This window comes from Sturnira hondurensis, unplaced genomic scaffold, assembly GCF_014824575.4.
Source record: "Sturnira hondurensis isolate 20B ecotype Veracruz unplaced genomic scaffold, ASM1482457v3 Scaffold0006713, whole genome shotgun sequence".
In the NCBI taxonomy this organism is placed as follows: domain Eukaryota; kingdom Metazoa; phylum Chordata; class Mammalia; order Chiroptera; family Phyllostomidae; genus Sturnira; species Sturnira hondurensis.
The window spans coordinates 5,417,122-5,437,416 of NW_028079344.1; the positions used below are offsets into that span (position 1 = coordinate 5,417,122).

At 36.8% G+C, this 20,295-nt stretch overlaps 1 protein-coding gene across 3 annotated transcripts in view; it reads left to right on the forward strand.

The window, feature by feature from the left end:
- Nucleotides 1-20,295, forward strand: part of ANKRD12 (ankyrin repeat domain 12) — a 154,561-nt gene that overhangs the window by 131,351 nt on the left and 2,915 nt on the right. For all 3 annotated transcript variants that reach the window (XM_037050353.1, XM_037050355.1, XM_037050354.1), the window contains 3 exons: nucleotides 392-490; nucleotides 8,271-8,414; nucleotides 19,896-19,991. In XM_037050353.1, coding sequence (XP_036906248.1) covers nucleotides 392-490; nucleotides 8,271-8,414; nucleotides 19,896-19,991 — 339 coding nt within the window. The remainder of the gene's footprint in view (nucleotides 1-391; nucleotides 491-8,270; nucleotides 8,415-19,895; nucleotides 19,992-20,295) is intronic.

Below are 20,295 nucleotides of genomic sequence, written 5' to 3' on the forward strand. Positions count from 1 at the left end.
AGGAGCTTTTCCTATATGGTGGTGTACAATTCCTGTTATACAACGTCATAAAGCATACTATATTTATTTGTCCCAGCTTCAGGAGAGTCATCTAAGTTACTCTACTGTGCCAAACATAGACTGAGCTATCTTACTTTGCCCTAATAATGCTGACAATAGTAATAAGCCAGGATGGGGGAGGGGGATGTAGATTTAAGGGGCTAGGGGAATATTCAATGTTTCAACAGTTGAAATTGAAAAGTTAATTTTATAATTTTACTATATTATTTAATTCAGAGCACATCAGAATTTATATCTCTTAAGTTATGCACTAAAAGGGTTTACGTTTGTAATATAGCCCATTATTGTAAATAAAACCTAATACTTTTTAACCATATATATATTAAATTAGATTACACCACCGCCTTCACTGTCAGATCCACTCAAAGAGCTGTTTCGGCAACAGGAAGTTGTAAGAATGAAACTACGTTTGCAACACAGCATTGAAAGGGTAAGAAATGTTTACATTTACATTTGTGCTAAAAATAACAATAGATTACAAAGGTCTACAGCTTTTTATTTGTGCATTTTTTTTAATTTAAAATCAGTTTGGGATAAAATGGTTTGTTGTCTTGTGCTTATGTGGTAACTTGGGGAATTTTTAAGCCTGTTTCAGCATAACTGCTCCCATGTTACAATTTATGTTCAGTATTTTTTATACATCAAAAATGTTATTTTGGGTGTATAAAAATCTTTAATCATTTTTTACTATTTGTTGAACTTGGAGAACTCTGTAACAGTTTAGAACAGAAATTCACTCTAGAAGTGAATTTCTAGTTAGACGTTAGGATTTCCACATTTTATAATTGTTACTTAGTGCCAGCTACTTTAGTGCAAAAGACTTACAAAGACTGTGTTTACTGGTCCTTATTTTAGTATTCCAGTTTCCAGTGGTTAGTCTTGCCATGAAATGAAGGAAAAAAAACTTCCACATTATAAAAATCATAAAAGTTACTTCATTTGGATTGACAAAAATACAACACCTTCTTAATCTTTGGAGAGGGTCAGAGATTGCTGGAAATATGACATACTTATATACAAACAAAACCTGGCCTACCACTTCTTTGATTCCCACATGATGGATTCCCTAAGGCAGAGGATCTTAATCTTTTCTGTGCCATGGACTCCTAAAACAATCTGGTAAATATAAAAACCTTTTCTCAGAATAATATTTTTAAATGAATAAAATGATTTGTAGCTTTACAGTGAGAACAAAAAATTTTTTAAAAAGAAGCACTGATACAGAATTTACAAAACTGTGCATCACCCATGTCATTGAGCAACAAGTTACGTCATATCACATATCAGTAGCTGTTTTTAACTATCAAGCATGTATAGAAGACATCTTACAGACCGTAAGGAATTGTCATTTAAAAAAAAAACAAAGCTTTAAGTGACTAGAAGGAAGGAAGGAATCAATGAAGATCAGAGCAGAAGTAAACAAAATAGAGTGAAAAAAATATATAAAAGACCAGTAAAACCAAGAGCTGGACAAGATTGAGACTCATCAAGAAAAAAAGAGAGAGAGGACCCTAATAAATACAATTTGAATTTAAAAGGAAGAAGTAACAGCTGACACCAAAGAAATATAAAGGATTGTAAGAAAACATTATGGACTTCTGGCCAAGATGGAGGCATAGGTGGAAACACTGTGCCTCCTTGCACATCTAAATTTAAAAACAACAAAAACACAGCCAAAACAGAAAATTGTATGGAAGTCCGACAACAATAAACCATTCAGCCAGACCTGCAAGAGGGGTGGAGTTTGGTCGCACCGATCCAGGCAGTGGCAGCAGTTGGTGGATCCCAGATGTGGGGTGGCAACAGGCGGACCCAGTGAGGGCGCAGGGTGGCTGGCTGACCGCGGTCATACATTTGTGCGCAGATAAACCAAGCAAAGGAGCAAACAGTGAGACAGATTGCTCAGGCTAGGGCCCCAGCAGGAATTAGAGCCTGAAAGCACCAACTGGAAAGACTTTTGGGGTCGAGGTGCCAGGAGAGGCTCCCAGGCTCACAGACAGTTCGTTGGAGAGACCCACTGGGTCCTGGAGGGTACACAAGCCCACACACCTGGGGACCAGCACCAGAAGGGCTCAATTTTCTGGTGGGAAGCTGCAGAAGGGACAGAAAACTGAGAGAGTGGAGCAAAGCACCATTTTTCTTCCCTCTCTGACCCCGCCCCCACATACAGTGTCACAACCCAGCAACTGGGTTGCCCAGGCCTGGTGAACACCTAAGGCTCCACTCATACATAACAGGTGTGAACAGACCAAACATTATGATTCAGCTCAAAGCCCCAGAGCCTATATAATTCTAAGCAACCAAGAAATAGCCAACCTTTCAGATGCACAGTTCAAAACACTGGTGATCAGGATGCTCACAGAATTGGTTGATTTTAGCCACAAATTAGAGGAATATATGAAGGCTAAACTGATTGAAATGAAGGGAAATGCAAAGGAAACCAATAGTGATGGAAAGAAACTGAGACTGAAATCAAGGGAGTGAACCAGAAGGAAGAAAGACACAACCAAAAAGAAAAGAAGGAAGAAACAAGAATTCGAAAAAATGAGGAGAGGTTGAGGAACCTCCAGGACATCTTTAAATGTTCCAACATCTGAATCATAGGGGTACCAGAAGAGGAAGAGGAACAGCCACAAGTGGAAAACTTATTTGAACAAATAATAAAGGAGAACTTCCCCAGTCTGGCAAAGGAAATAGACTTCCAGGAAATACAGGAAGCTCAGAGAGTGCCAAAGAAGTTGGACCCAAGAAGGAACACAACAAGGCACATCAGAATTACATTAGCCAAGACCAAAATGAAGGAGAGAATCCTAGAAGCAGCAAGGGATAAGGGGACAGTCACCTACAAAGGAGTACCCATCAGACTGTCAGCGGATTTCTCAAAAGAGACCTTACAGGCAAGAAGGGGCTGGAAAGAAGTATTCCAAGTCATGAAATCCAAAGACCTATAACCAAGATTGCTTTATCCAGCAAAGCTTTAATTTAGAATGGAAGGACAGATAAAGTGCTTCTCAGATAAGGTCAAGTTCAAGGAGTTCATCATCACCAAGCCCTTATTATATGAAATGTTAAAGGGACTTATCTAAGAAAAAGAAGATGAAAAATATGAACAGTGAAAGGACAGCAAACTCACAGTTATTAACAACCATACCTAAAACAAAAGCAAACTAAGAGGAGCTAGATCGGGAGCAGAACCATAGAAATGGAGATCACATGGAGATTAGCAACAGGGGAGTGGGAGGGGAAGAAGCGGGGAGAAGGTACAGAGAATAAGTAGCATAGGCAGTGGGTAGAAAATAGGGGGGAGGGCAAGAATACTATGGGAAATGCAATCTAAAGAACTTGTGACACATGGACATAAAGTAAAGGGGGGAGAATGATGGGGGAGGGGTGTGCAGGGTTGAGGGGAATAGGACAACTGTAATCGCATAATCAGTAAAATATAATTAAAAATTTTAGGAAAAAAATTTTATGAATAACTATATGCTAACAAATTGAAAAATCTGGAAGAAATGGATAAATTCCTAGAAACATACAATCTTCCAAACTGAATCAGGAAGAATGAGAGAATCTTCAAAACAGATTACAATTAATGAAATCATGGTTATAATAAAAAAAACTCCAGACAAATAAAAGTCCTGGACTGGGTGGCTTTATAGGTGAATTTAACCACACGTTCAAAAAGAACTAACATCTGTTTTCAAACTACTCCAAAAAATTCAAGAGAAGGGAAAACTACCAACCTCATTTCACAAGGCCAATATTATCCTAATTCCAAAACTAGGTAAAGACACTACAAAGAAAGAAAATTATAGGCCATTATCCCTGATGAACATAGATGATAAAATCTTAAACAAAGTATTAGCAAACCAGACTAAGCAATATATTTAAAAAATCATACACTATGATCAAGTGGGATATATGCAAGGTTGGTACAATGTCCACAAATCAATAAACATGATACACCACATAAACAAAACGAGGGATAAAAACCACATGATTGTATCAGTAGATGCAGAAAAATTACTTGGAAAAATTCAGCACCCATTTATAATAAAAACTCTCAGCTAAGTGGGAATAGAGGAAATATACCTCAATACAATAAAGGCCATATGTGACAAATCTGCTCTTGACTACTATTCAATGGGCAAAAACTACAAGTGTTTCCCTTAAAATCAGGAACAAAACAGGGATGTCTGCTTTTACCACTCTTATTCAGCATAGTACTGGGAATCCTAGCCACAGCAGTCAGTCAGACAAGAAGAAAAAATAAAAGACATCCAAATTTGGAAAGGAAAAAGTGACACTGTCATTATTCACAGATGACATGATACTGTACATAGAAACCCTAAAGACTCCACCAAAAAACTACTATAGCCAATAGATGGATTTGGCAAAGTAGCAGCATACAAAATTAATATTCAGAAATTGATGGCATTTCTATACAGCAATAATGAAGTACCAGAAAGAGAAACTAAGACAACAAACAGTACCATTTACTATTTCAACAACAGCCAAAAGGATACCAAGGAATAAATTTAACCTATACTTGAAAAATTACAAGACATTGAAAAAGAAACTGAGGAAGATAGAAATAAGTGGAAGCATACATCGTGTTCACAGATTGGAAGAATTAACATCATTAAAATGTCCATGTTACCCAAAGCAATCTATAGATTCAGTGCAATCCCTATATGGCATATTTCACAGATCTAGAACAAATATTCCAAAAATGTATTTGGAACCAAAACAAGACTCCAAATAGCCTCAAAAATCATCAGAAAGAATGTACTTGGAGGGAATCACAAAACCTAATGTCAAACTTTACTACAAGGCCATCGTAATAAATCCATCCTGGTAATGGCATAAAAACAGGCATATAGATCAATGGAACAGAACAAAGAGCCCAGAAATCAACCCACATCTTTATAGTCAATATTTGACAAAGGAAGCAAGGGCTTACAATGGAGTAAAGACAGTCTCTTCAATAAATGATTTTGAGAAAAGTGGACAAATAAACGCAAATAATGAAAGTAGACCACCAGCTTATACCATACACAAGAATAAACTCAAAATAAATAAAAAAATTTAGATGTAAAGTTGCAACACCATAAAAATCCTAGAATAAAACACAGGCAGTAAAATCTCAGGCATCTCTCATAGAAATATTTTTTGTTGGTATATCTTGTAGGACAATGGAAATAAAGGAAAAAAATAACAAATGGGGCTACATCAAACTAAAAAGCTCTGTGCAGCAAAGAACCCATCAAAATGAAAAGGAAACCCATTGTATTAGGTGAAAGAAAGTGAAGGGATTAGTATGTATATAACGCATAGACAACAGTATGGTGATGCCCTGAGGGAAGGGGGGTGGGTGCTGGGTGCAGACAAGCAGAGAGGGAGCAAATGGGAATGATAAAAATAAAGAATTATCATTTGAACTGTGCAATTTGCAGAACCTCAATAAATGGGAAAAATAACACATCCTTCTACATACTGACCAACAAGCAATTTAGAATTTCAGAATACTACAAAGCAACTTAAATGTCTGACTAATGTGAAAACAGCTTTGCCATTTGTTGGCTGAATAAATTTCTAGCTGCAGAATTGCTTGATAGTTGTCCAGCTGTGTTGCACAATTTACACAAAACTGCCATCATGTGTCATGAAGCAGCAGGCCTAATTACTAGAATTTCAAAGAAGAAATTAGTATGGGAATATAGGAGCAATATCTGCAAAAGCTATAATATGGATTGAAATATTTGTGATTTCTGTTCATTACAGATACAGATTAAATTTATAGATACATCTGATATTACTGTGGTTTATGGCCTACATTCATAATTAAAGAAAATACCAGTTGGAGATTAATGAAAACAAAGACATAGTTTTTTCTACTCCAGGTACACACATGACCTTTCCCCTATTTTGTCCATAAACTTCTGGCAGTGTGAGGAACCCCAGGTTAAGAATTATTCTAGGGTTATTTTTCCCATAGAAAATGATAACATTTGAATGCTGTAATAAATAATGAACACAATTTACAGCCAAAGCCCCTAGCTATTACCTCACTTAACCCCTGCCCCATTCTGCCTACCAAAAAACTAAGTGGGGACTCACAAGACCCATTCTCAGAAGGTATTGTTTGAGAAGCTGTGCTCTAGATGTTCAAAGATACACCATTAAATGATGATCTCAAGTATAATAATGTATTTAGGCTAGTATTAAAACAGTATATCTCAGTTATTTTAGGGAAGGGGGCTTTACTTGAAACAAATTTATTTCTCATATAGTATTAAGGGATTTTTGGTTATTGCTCTTAATGTCTGCTGGACTTCAACCTTTTAGGAAGACTTCCAACTATTCGTTTCTTAGCCTCTCATCAAGTTTTAGGATATTTATCACTTAAAGTCCTACCTTAAACTTGTACTTAAATTTAAAAGTTATAAGTGTCAGACTGACTTCTATTTTGAGTATCATTTATCATGTAAGAATTTACAAGAGATTAAATAGGACTGCGTTTCCTTATGTTTTTACTAAATTATAAATACAATAAAACTCTACAACAATACATAGTTGGAAATAATGTGTCCACATTCTCCAATGGAAGATGGATCAAGTTTTTGTCAGTTAAGGGGAGAATAGGGAACATGGTGGGGAGAAGACCAACCACATCCTTAGTACTCTGAGACCAGCCTTCCAGACAGAGCCAACAAAATGATGAGTGTCATATAACAGGGATTCCTAGAGTCACTCTAGAGTTCCTCTGTTCTTGAAGTTCTAACCAGCCACAGGTCCCAAAATTGTCCTTACCGATGTTTAAGCCAAAAAAGGACAGTTACCACCAGATAGCACAAGTTTGTAACCAGGATCAGTATGGTTTGGGAACTGCAGATGGACCCTAGAATTTGCAGTCTGCTAAAGGCAGAAGATTGCCTGGATCATTTCTATTAACCTTTTGATAGGGTGGGGGTGACTCTGCACATTACATAATTAGAAGTTTTGAACCCCACTTAACACATTAAGGAAGGAGTGTACTATGCCAGAGGTTTATAAATAATAACAGATACAGTATGCTTATTTATGAAAATACTATAAAAAAGAAGCACTGTAATGACATGCTACTTCACACCCATTAGAATGGCTGTAATTTAAAAGCATTAAAAAGACAGATAATTAGTGTTGGCAAGTTGTGGAAAAAATGGACCATTCATATAATGCTAGTGGGAATACAAAATGATGCAACTGCTATTGAAAACAGTTTGGTGGTTCTTCAACAAATTACACATAAAATTACCATATATCCCGTATAGCACTTCTCCTACTTATATACTTAAAAGAAAGGTAAGAAACATACATCCAAACAAAATCTTGAGCATGAATATTCATAGCCAATATTCATAGCATTATTCATGATAGCCCAAAGTTGGAAACAGTCCAAAAGACCAACAACTGATGAATGGGTACATAATACATGGTGTACTCATACAGTGGAATATTATTCAGCCATAAGAAGGAATGATGTACTGATAGGTGCTACAAACACAGATGAACTTTGAAAACATGTGACGTGAAAGAAGGTAGTCACTAAAGACCGTATATATGATTCCATTTATATGAAGTGTTCAGAATAGGTAATAATCATAGAAATATAGAATAGAGTTTTAGTTAGCAGGGAAAGAAAGGGAAATGGGATGTGGTTCTGCTAATTGGTATGGTGGAAATGGTCTGAAATTAGTGGTAGTGATTGAACATCTTCATAAATATGCTAAAAGTCACTATTGTACACTTTAAAAGAATTTTTAAAAAGAGACTAACAGGCCCTGGCTGGTGCAGCTCAGTGGATTGAGCGCAGGCTTGCAAACCAAAGCATCACCGGTTTGGTTCCCAGTCAGGGCACATGCCTGGGTTGCAGGCCAGGTACTCAGTATGGGGTGTGCTAGAGGCAACCTTACATTGATGTTTCTCTCCCTGTCTCCCTCCCTTCCCCATCTCTCTAAAATAAATAAATAGAATCTTTTTTAAAAACAGACAGTTTTCGAAAGAAAATTTACTTTAGAACACTAGGAGTTCTCAAAATTCTCGGGCTTACTATGAAGAAAAAACTACTCTGAGGTTCAGGTTCTTTAGTACATTTTAAGTGCTTTTTTATTTTATTTGAGAACAAGTAGTTGAAGAATTAATGTTTCTTAAATTCTTTGTTCCTCTAGGAAAAACTCATTGTATCCAATGAACAGGAAGTTCTACGAGTTCATTACAGAGCTGCAAGAACATTGGCAAATCAAACACTGCCATTTAGTGCATGCACTGTTTTACTGGATGCAGAAGTCTACAGTGTGCCACTGGATGCTCAGGTACAATTCTCACTATAGTTAGAATATTCTTAATACAATTTAGAAATTTTTATAAACTATTTCCATTGAAGAAACTTGAATTCAACAATCAGTAAAACTCAAAGAAGAAAAACAACTCTTTGAGACCAGACTATTTCCAAATTACCTGATCCTCCATTTTCTAAAGTCCTCTAATATATGAGGTCTGATAATAATGTTTATAATGTAAAGGTTTATATATGTATATACAGGGATAGGCAAAATTAGGTTTACAGTTTTTATGGAAAAACAGGTAAGAATAAATTCTGTGTTTTGTATACTCACAACTATAAATGTACTTATGCCTACACCATGTGTAAATACATATACATACCATTATATAGTAAAAGCAGATAATTACAAAACACATATGTGTTTAGGATAGTGCCCCTGTACATAACTTGTAATTGTATAAAGTGGATATTTATACATTCAGTTCTGGCCTTAAAGCAGTTGGAAAGGTACTGTTCGCTGGAAAATAATACAGGCATGTTGAGCCTCTTAGTTTTGACCGAGCTACAATAGGGCCATGATTTTGTTTGATCTTGGATGTCATTGGAATAAATTAAGACAGTAAGTCCTCATTTAACATAGTTGATAGAGTCTACAACTTTAAGCAAAACAATATGTATGAAACTAGTATTACCATAGGCTCATTGATATAAACAAGATTTAAGTTCCTATGGAATCTCTTCAGCGTTATAATAAAACAAACAACATAGCACAAAATGTTGGCCAAGGACCTACTCTAATTGAAAAGCTGTAGTTGTATCTTGAACAAAGCTTACTGCCACATGTAAATTACATGAATTAAGAATTAGGCATTACCAATTGTAAGAATTCTTTTTTGATTCATAAACCAGAATGAAATTCATTGGTCATAAGAGAATATAATGATTAAAATAAAAAGTATAAACTTGGACAATGAAGGATTATCACAAAAAAAAAGTAGGAAATGCTGTTTTAAATTGGACAAACTGGAAACACAAGGAATAGAAAGTACTGAGTACTAGGTTGGCCACAAAGTTCATTTAGTTTTTTGCATACATTGGCTCCAGTAGTACTAAGTTATCTTCATCTTCATTCGAAACAATTCTTTTAGATTGCATTGTGACAGCTGTCATATCAGTATACTTTTTAAATAACTTAACAAAATTGATAGCTTTTGTACAGCCATCTTTAGTATTGAAGATGGAAAATGATGTGCAATATGTTCAGTGTATTATGCTTTAGTATTTCAAGAAATGTAAAAACACAACTGAAATACAAAAAGAAAGATTTGTGCAGTATATGGAAAAGGTGCTGTGACTGATCAAATATGTCAAAAATTGTTTGCAGAGTTTCTTGCTACTATTGATATTTTTGGCCAAATAATCCTTTGCTGTGGGGCCACCTTATGCATTAGAAGATGTGTAGCAGCACCCTGAGCCTCTACCCACTAAAAGCCAATATTAGGAGGTGGCCAACATACTCAAAACACTGAAGTCGATTAAGTTATTAGTGAAAATGGAAAAATGTGTCTTTTTATTTTATGGGAAAAACTAAACAGGCTTTTTAGCTAACCCAGTGTATTACAGAGAAAATTACTGAGTTATCTCTGGGTTTTATTTTTCTCATCTGTTTTAAAAAAAAAGTGATCAGCCCTTGCTGGGTGGCTCGGTTGGTTGGAATGTCATTCCTTACACCAAAAGGTTGCAGGTTCCATCCCCAGTTGGGTGCGTGTACAGGAGGCAACAGATTGATGTTTCACTCTCACATTGATTCTCTCTCTGCCTTCCTTTCTCTCTCTAAAATCAGTAAACATATTGTTGGGTGAGAACTAGTAGATTTCAAACTTCCTTCAGCCAACAACAGCTTTGTATAAGAGCACTCAGGTGTAAAAATGGCTGGTAAAATGAGTAAGTAGATCATAGATCTTAAGAGAGAATTATTGACTAAGAAAATAGACAGTGGAAAGGACTTTGCATAATTTACAACTTTATTTTTTTATTTTATTTAATTATTGTTCAAGTACAGTTTTCTGTCTTACACTCCCATCTCAGCACCCCCCCCCAGTGCTCCCCACCTCCCTCCCATTCCATCACCCCCCCCCCCCCCGCCTTAGTTTTTGTCCATGTGTCCTTTATACTTGTTACTGTGAATCCTTCCCCTTTTCCCCTGAAATTCTCTCCCCTCTCCCCTCTGGACTCTGTCAGCCTCTTCTGTATGTCAGTGACTTTGGTCATATTTTGCTTGCTTGTTTGCTTGGTTGTTTAGGTTCCTGTTAAACTTGAGATCATATGGTATGTGTCTTTCACCACCTATATTTCACTCAGCATAATGCCTTCCAGTTCCATCCATGCTGTTGCGAAGGGTAGTAGCTCCTTCTTTCTTTCTGCTGCATAGAATTCCATTGTGTAAATGTACCATAGTTTTTTGATCCATTCATTTACTGATGGGCATGTAGGTTGCTTCTAACTCCTAGCAATTGTAAATTGTGCTGCTATGAACATCGGGGTCCATAGGTTCTTTTGGATTGGTGTTTCAGGGTTCTTAGGATATACTCCTAACAGTGGAATTGCTGGGTCAAAAGGCATATTCATTTTTAGTTTTCTTAGAAAATTCCATACTGTTTTCCATAGTGGTTGTACCAGTCTGCAATCCCACCAACAGTGAACTAGGGTCCCCTTTCCCCCACAACCTCTCCAACATTTGTTGTTTATTGCTTTGTTTATGATGGCCATTCTGACCAGTGTAAAGTGGTATCTCATTGTGGTGTTAATTTGCATCTCTCTGATAGCTAGGGATATTGAGCATCTTTTCATGTGTCTCTGGATCTTCTGTATGTCCTCCTTGCAGAAGTGTCTGTTCAAGTCTTTTCCCCATTTTTTAATTGGGTTAGTTGTCTTCTTAGAGTGAAGTCGTGTGAGTTCTTTGTATATTTTGGAGATTAAACCTTTGTCTGAGGTATCATTGGCAAATATGTTTTCCCAAGCTCTTGCTTCTCTTTTTATCTTGATACTGTTTTCCTGAGCCATGCAGAAGCTTTTTATTTTGATGAGATCCCATATGTTTATTCTTTCCTTTATGTCCCTTGCTCTAGGGAACATATCAGTAAAAATGTTGCTGTGTGAAATATCTGATATTTTCCTGCCAATGTTCTCCTCTAGGATTTTAATGGTATCATGGCATATATTTAAGTCTTTTATCCACCTTGAATTTATTTTGGTATATGGTGTAAGTTGGTGCTCAAGTTTCATTTTTTTGCACATAGCTGTCCAGTTCTCCCAACACCATTTGTTGAAGAGACTATCTCTACCCCATTTTAGGTTACTGCCCCCTTTGTCGAATATTAATTGACTGTAGAGAGTTGGGTTTATTTCTGGGCTCTCTGTTCTGTTCCATTGGTCTATGTGCCTGTTTTTATGCCAGTACCAGGCTCTTTTGATTACAGTGGCCTTGTAATATAGTTTGGTATTGGGTATTGTAATCCCTCCTACTTTGTTCTTCTTTCTCAAAATTGCAGCTGCTATTCGGGGCCTTTTATGGTTCCATGTAAATTTTTGAAGTGTTTGTTCTATGTCTGTGAAATATGCCATTGGTACTTTAATAGGTATTGCATTGAATCTGTAAATTGCTTTGGGTAGTATGGACATTTTGATGATGTATTAATTTTTCTATTCCATGAACACGGTATATTTTTCCATTTGTTTGTCTTCCTTGATTTCTTTCTTCAGTGTTGTGTAGTTTTCTGTATATAGGTCTTTTACCCCTTGGTTTGGTTTATTCCCAGATATTTTATTTTTGTTCTTTGCTATATTGAATGGGATTTTTTTCTTGATTTCTGCTTCTGCTGTTTCATTGTTGGTATACAAAAATGCCTTTGATTTCTGGATATTGACTTTGTATCCCGCTGTTTTGCCAAATTCATTTATTAGTTGGAGCAGTTTTTTGGTATAGGCTATAGGATTTTTCATGTACACTATCATGTCATCTGCAAACAATGACAGTTTTGTTTCTTCCTTTTGTTTCTTCCTTTCCTATTTGGATGCCTTTTATTTCCTTTTCTTGTCTGATCACTGTGGCTAAAACTTTCAATACTATATTGAATAGAAGTGGTGAAAATGGACAAACTTGCCTTGTTCCTGATCTTAGTGGAAAGGATTTTAGTTTTTGTCCATTGAGTGTGATGTTGACTGTAGGTCTCTCATATATGGCCTCTGTTATATTGAGGAATGCTCCTTCTATTCCCATTTTGCTGAGTGTTTTTATCATGAGTGGGTGTTGTACCTTATCAAAAGCTTTTTCCGCATCTCTTGATATGATCATGTGATTTTTGTCCTTGCTTTTGTTTATGTGATGTATTACATTTATTTATTTGCAAATATTGAACTATCCTTGCATCTCTGGGATGAATCCCTCTTGGTCATGGTGTATGATCTTTTTAAAGTATTGTTGGATGTGATTCGCCAGTATTTTGTTGAGGATTTTAGCATCTATGTTCATCAGCAATATTGGCCTGAAGTTTTCTTTCTTTGTTGTGTCTTTATCTGGTTTTAGAATTAGGATGATGCTGGCTTCATAAAAAGAGTTTGGGAGTCTTCCATCATTTTGGATTTTTTGGAATACTCTGTGAAGGATAGGAGTTAGCTCTTCCTTAAATGCTTTGTAGAATTCTCCTGTGAGACCATCTGGTCCAGGACTTTTGTGTGACAGGAGTTTTTTTATTACTTCTTCAATTTCATTTGCTATTACTCGTCTGTTCAGGCTTTCTGCTTCTTCTGCTTCATTAAATTTTGGAACATTATATTTTTCTAGAAATTTGTCCATTTCACCTAGGTTTTCAAATTTCTTGGCATGCAGTTCTTCATAGTAATTTCTTACAATTCCTTCTATTTCTGTGGTGTCAGTTGTAATCTCCCCTCTTTCATTTCTGATTGTGCTTATTTGGGTCCTCTCTCTTCTTTTCTTGATGAGCCTACTTAAAGGCTTGTCTATTTTGTTTATCTTTTTAAAAACCAGTTCCTGGATTCATTAATCCTTATAATTTTGTTTTTAGTCTCTATGTCATTTAGTTCTGCTCTGATCTTTCCTTCCTTCTACTTGCTGTGGGCTGTCTTTGTTGTTGTTCCTCAAGTTCTTGTAAGTGTAGGGGTAGGTTGTTTGTTCGAAATGTGTGTCTTTTTTAGATAGGCCTGTATTGCTATGAACTTCCCTCTAAGGACTGCCTTCACTGTGTCCCATAAGTTTTGGGTTGTTGTGAGTTCATTTTCATTTGTTTCCATAAAATTTTTGATTTCTTCCCTAGTTTCATTCTTGACCCATTTGTTGTTTAATAGCATACCATTCAATCTCCATGATTTGGGGTGTTTGGGGTTTTTTCCTTTGGGGTTGGATTCCAATTTTAGTCCCTTGAAGCCAGAGAAAATGCTTGGTATGATTTCAATTTTCTTGAATTTATTGAGGCTTATTTTGTGTCCTATCATGTGGTCTATCTTTGAAAATGTTCCATGTGCATTTGAAAAGGATGTGTATTTAGCTTCTTTGGGATGAAGGGCTCTATATATATCAGATAAGTCCATTTCATCTAGGGTGTTGTTCAATGCCACAATATCTTTGTTGATACTTTGTTTGGAAGATCTATCCATTTTTGACAATGATATGTTAAAATCCCCTACTACAATTGTGTTGCTGTCATTATCTCTCTTGAAGTCCTCTAAGGTTTTCTTTATATATTTGGGTGCTCCTATGTTTCGTGCATATATATTTATGATATTCATGTCTTCTTGGTGGATTCTTCCCTTGAGTATTATACAGTGACCTTCTGGGTCTCTCTTTATGGCCCTTTTTTCAAGTTTATTTTGTCTGATATGAGTATTGCTACCCCGGCTTCTTTTTCTTGTCCGTTTGCTTGGAAAATTTGTTTCCAGCCCTTCACTTTTAGTCTGTGATGGCCTTTTGTCCCGAGGTGGATCTCTTGTAGGCAGCATATGTGTGGGTCATGCTTTGTTATCCATTCAGCTATTTTATGTCTTTTGATTGGAGCATTTAATCCATTCACATTTAAGGTTATTATTGCAAGGTACTTATTCATTGCCATTTATGTACCTGTGTTCCTCTCTGTCTCTCTCTTTTCCTTCCTTTCCTTAAAGCAGTCCTTTTAGTATTGCCTGTAGAGCTGGTTTGGTGGAGGCATATTCTTTTAGACTTCTTTTGTCTTGGAAGCTCATCATTTGGCTTTCTATCTTGATTAAGAGCCTTGCTGGGTAAAGTAGCCTTGGTTGTAGGCCTCTAATTCTCATTACTTGGAATATCTCTTGCCATTCTCTTCTTGCTTGGATTGTTTCCATTGAGAAGTCAGTAGCCAACCTTATTGGGACCCCCTTGTATGTTACTTCCTTTTTCTCCCTTGCTTCCTTTAAGATTCTCTCTTTGTCTTGGAATTTTGTCATTTTAATGATGATGTGTCTTGAAGTGGGCCCTCTTTGGGTTCCTCTTGATTGTGACTCTGTGACTCCTGGATTTGTGTGATTTTTTTCTCTTATCAAATTAGGGAAGTTTTCCCTCATTGCTTTTTCAAATAGGTTTTCTATTCCTTGCTCTTCTTCTTTTCCTGGTATCCCTATTATTTGGATACTATTACGTTTCATATTGTCTTGCATTTCTCTTAATCCCTCTTCATTCTTTCTGAGCCTCTTTTTCTGTGCTTGCTCTTTCTGGGAGTTTTTTTCTACTTTGTCCTACAACTCGCCGATCCAATCTTCTGCTTCATCAGTCCTGCTTTTGATTCCTTCTACTGTGTTCTTCAGTTCCGAAATTGTATTCTTCATTTCCTCTTGGCCTTTGCTGATGGTTTCTATTTCCTTTTTCATGTTGTTATAGTTTGAGGTAAGTGCATTGCAGCTCCCCTGTAGTTTCTCATAGCTCATTGTGAACTCTTTGAATTTCCTTATAACCAGTGCTTTGAATTCAATATCTGATAGTTGACTTGCCTCCATTTCATCTAACAGTCTTTCTGAGGCTTCCACCTTTTCTTTCATTTGGGGATTGTTTCTTTGTCTTCCCATTGTTTGTGAGACTCTTCTTGGTAGCCTCAGCTTCTTAAATTGATCTGTTCTGACTCCCTGGGTTTACGGTGTGAACTTCTGTGGTAGAATACCAGTGAAATTCAGTGGTGCAGTCTCCTGCAGGCATCTTAATGTTCTCTGCTTCCACCTACTCCTTTTTTCTGTGTATGTGTGATCAGTTGGAGGGGGAGGCAAAATGGTTTATGACAGCAGAAGAGTATTTTATGTTATTTACAGTCACAGCCGGTAGAGAAGAGATAGAAGATTTTTAGGCTATATATAGTGTTAACCATAATCTTCAACCCAACTTGCCACTTTTAAGAACAGTTGTCAAAAGATATGTCTCTTGTGGGGGTGGGAAGGCTTGTGAGTTGGATCTAGAAAGCAGTGAGGTTGCGGGCGTTCAGATTTTAAGGTAAAGTGAGAGTAAAGAATAGTAAATAGGTGTAGTGTGTGAGCAAATAGAGTTAATCACTACAATAATAGAATTCAGGAACCTGTAAAGTGGGCTAAGATCCAGGAGATGTGTTGTGCAGTATTTACAATTGTATAGAACAGCTATTATTTACAGTAATATTAGAGCAACAATCATATGACAGACTTTATGTGATCTGTCTGGATAGGGGGTATAGAACTTTGGGTACGGTGCTAAAGGGAAACAAGTGGTATGAAGTATAGAAAGTTAGCAATACACTGTGGAGTAGAGAACAGGGGAAACCTGTCAAATAATACAATATAACCAGCTCAGACTAAGAAGCCTATACGGAAAGAGGAGGAATACAAAGATACTATTAAAATATAAAAGAAGTGAGAATAATGAAAAAATAATACAAATATGCAGCAACTGTGGCTTCTCTGCTGTAACAAAGTGAAATTTGTCTCTCTGTTTCTACTGTTGGGATGCCCCCTCTTTTGGTCCTACTCTAGTCTTTTTTTGGTTCCCAGTTATTTGTGTCTCTTGTGGGTAAAAGAAAACAAAGCAACAAACAAAATAAAAAATAAAATTTAAAAAGGCTGGAAAAGGGGGTAAGTTTGGAAAGAAAGGAAAGACTAAAACAGAAAAAAAGAAAGAGGGAAAGAGTATTGAAAGATAAAACAATAATAAAATGAAAAAGATATGATTGCTTTTTAAAAAGTTACTAAAGAAGAAGAAGAAAAAACATTAAGAAAAAAATCCCGTGTTGGTTTCAAACTATCCAGACCAGTTTTTCTGGTTGGAGCAGGCTGTGTGTCAATTGGTGTTGTCTTTCTGAGAATGCTCTCCAAAGAGCTAGCCTCTCCCCAGCGCTCCAGGAAAGGGATCTCGGTTCTTTTCTGAGCACCTTCCCTGGGGGTCCTCTCTGTGGGTTGGGGTACAGGCATGCGTGTGCCAGCCAGGCTGCTGTACTGGGGTGCCTCGGCCCAGGCGCCCACCAGCCTGGGTCCTGCGGGATCTGGCTCTGTCCTTCCCAGTTCTGTGGTGGAACTCAAGGGCTTCCGCCCATCCTCTGGATCGCTGCCAGGCTGGGTGGGAAGCCAAGCTGCCGTCGCAGGAGAACACCTCAGTCCACTTCCCCAAAAACACTTCTCCAGAAAGCCTGTCTCTCAGCCCAGCCCATTCCCCAGCCAGACTGGTGATGACAATGCACCTCTCAATTCTCTCAGGCTGGCGGCCTAGCAACCACAGAGTCCAAAGTTGAACACGGCCCTTTGTCCTTGTTACCTTCTCTATAAACTCAAGCAGACAGATCTCTGCCCGGCGTTGCCCAGCCTTCCTTAGACAACGAGGGAGGGAGCTGATGACCCAGCTCTCTCCCAAGGACCCTGCAGCAGGCCCAAGGCTCCCAAAGAGTCTGCCGTAGACCCGCCAGGTGCCAGGGCTCCTGAAGAGACCATGGCAGGGGCCCCCGGCGCTGGTCGCAGACCAAGGCCTCTGAACCCTGACCACAATGGCAGCACCCAATTTATAACTTTAAAGGTTTGAAAGGGAAGAATGGTCTTTTAATAAATGAAACTTAGCAATTTAACTTTCTTCCTGAAGGCTGGACTAGACCTTGTGATATCTTGAGGTCTTTTAAAGTTTCATGCAATTACAGAGTGATGAATCAATTTTAGAACAATATAAATCAAAGTATAAGGAAAGTCTCTTAATGATTTCTAGTTCAGAATGGTTCAGTAAGCACAGCTGTTTATTTTTTTCTTCCTCCCAAAACTTCTTGAAATGACAAAAGATATGTAAAAATAAAAACAAATCTATGGGAGACCCGTATGTAGAGATGGAAAGCCACTAGACCAGAACATTAAGACATTTCTGCTGAAAACATACTGGTAAATGAACAAAATGCAGCAGAATTGAGAAGTGTATAAGCTCAGATGGGTTATAAAGCTTTCAAAAGTAAGTGAATTTTCCCAGTAAACCCTCAGAATAAATCACTGGAAAACAGGATCAGTCCTAATAATTAAGTTAATTAAAATAAATCACCCTAATAATTAACAGGTGGAATAAATTCTTATTGTCCTGAGGAAAACTGTGGAACTGTTACCCATCCTTTTACAGCTGGCTTTATAGTAGAAGGTCCCTCTACTGAGTAACAGGCTTGTTTTGTAAGAGAATAGCCTGTAAGGAACTGAGGGGAAAAAAATAAATCTATCTTTCCTGGGTCAGGGCTTGGATTATTATTATCTTATTCTCTTACCATATTTCTTTGTTTTCAAAATAAACTTGTAATATTAAGAAATATCCGCCCTGGCTGGTGTAGCTCAGTGGATTGAGCGTGGGTCTGTGAACCAAAGAATCATGGTTCGATTCTCAGTCAGGGCACATTCCTGGGTTGCAGGCCAGTTCCCAGCAGGGGACACACAAGAAGCAACCATACATTGATTTTTCTCTCCCTTTCTTCCCTTCCCTTCTAAAGATAAATAAATAAAATCTTTTTTTTAAGCTGCCAAACTGTAAAAAAAAGAAAAAGAAATATTCAACAATAAAATTTAAATAGTCAAAACATGTTACTTGAGGACCAAGGAAGAAGTGATAATGTGAGTGTGGTGTTATTGGATGTCTGCCTGTCTCTTTGACAGTACTAGTAGTAAGACTAGTAGTAATGAGTATCACAAATGTTTATTAGATTGAGTGCTTCCTGTATGCCCAACATTAAGAGACTCTTAAATTCTCAAAACAAGATTAAAAGAGGTATTTTTATCCCATTTTACAGAATTGAAAATTGAGAATACTTAATTAGTTCAAGATTACACAGTAAAATACAAAGCTGACAGTTGAATCTAGCCTATTTTAATTTCAAAACTGGTATTCTTTTTTTATTCTTGTTTATTCTGTTACGGTTGTCCCAATTTTTTCCCCTTTGCCCTCTTATGTCCCACCCCAAACCCCACTCCCACAGTCCATCCCCACCCAGTTGTTCATGTTCATGTCTGTGTCCATGTCCATGTCCATGGGTCCTTCATACATGTTCTTTGACTACTTCCTTCCCCTTCTTTCCACCATTCCCCACCCCTTTCCTCTGGCAGCTGTCAGTCTGTTCCCTGTTTCTCTGGTTCTGTTTTGCTTGTTAGTTTATTTTTACTCATTAGATGCCTTTTATAAGTGATATCATGGTATTTGTTTTTCACAAATAGCTTATATTCATAATACTCCATTGTGTAGCTGAACCACAGTTTTTTAATCCATTCATCAGCTGATAGGCACTTAGGCTTCTTCCAGCATTTGGCTATTGCAAAAGCACTGCTGTATACATCGGGGTGTGTAAGTATTCTTAAGAGTTGATATAAGAATGGTATAGGAAACAGAGAAGCCAAAGAATTTATATGTACTTATATGTATAGCCCATGGACACGAACTAAGGGGAACAGCGGGGTGGGGGGGAGATAAAAGGGAGAAAGAAATTGGGAAAACTGTAATAACATAATCAATACAATACTTAAAAATAAGTAAGCAAAAATGGCATCACTCAAAAAAAAAGTTGATATAAAATTTTGTTATGAGCACTCCAAAATATTGGTCCTAAAAAAATTGCCTTCCTGAAAGGACTGTGCATTTAACAGTTTTTCTCCCTACATTAATGTTAATGGTAAACTTTAACATTAAATTAAATATGAAATAAATTATATTTTTTAAAGTATGTCATAGGCATAATATTTGGTATAGCATATCTTTTTGAGGAACATCTTTGACTCACAGAGCAATAGGATTCTATTTAAAATAACTAAACCCAGCATACTAAGAATTCAAATAACCTGTCTATTCAGCATGGAAATAAATGCTTTGTAATTCTTTTTAATATTCATATTTTATTTTATCTTCTTTCAAAATATATTTTCATAATTCTTTAAAAACAGGATATGCCATAAAAAATATAATGACATATAGATTTTAAAGTGGGTAATTGTATTTTATTCAACTATTTTTAATGTTTTCTTTCAGTCCGATGACAGTAAAACTTCTGTGAGGGATCGATTTAATGCAAGACAGTTCATGTCTTGGTTACAAGATGTGGATGATAAATTTGACAAATTAAAGGTATGTATGTTTGAGAGTTCAGTTTAAATGGATGCTTCTCCCCTCATAAACAGATACTGCAGCTATGTTAGAGAGGTATGAGTAGGAAGGAAAGTACTAGTTAGTCGTGAAGCTTCACACCATGCCACCTTTGGAACATAAAGGAAAATAAAAATTATGTTACATTTTTCAGGACTAGTATAGAAAAAGAAGTTTCTAATGGGGATCTTCATGTTTATTGTCGAATATACAAGCCTGATTATAATTTAACAAATGAAAGAATAGGAAATTAATAAGAGAAGGAATATACTTTTCAAATAATCTA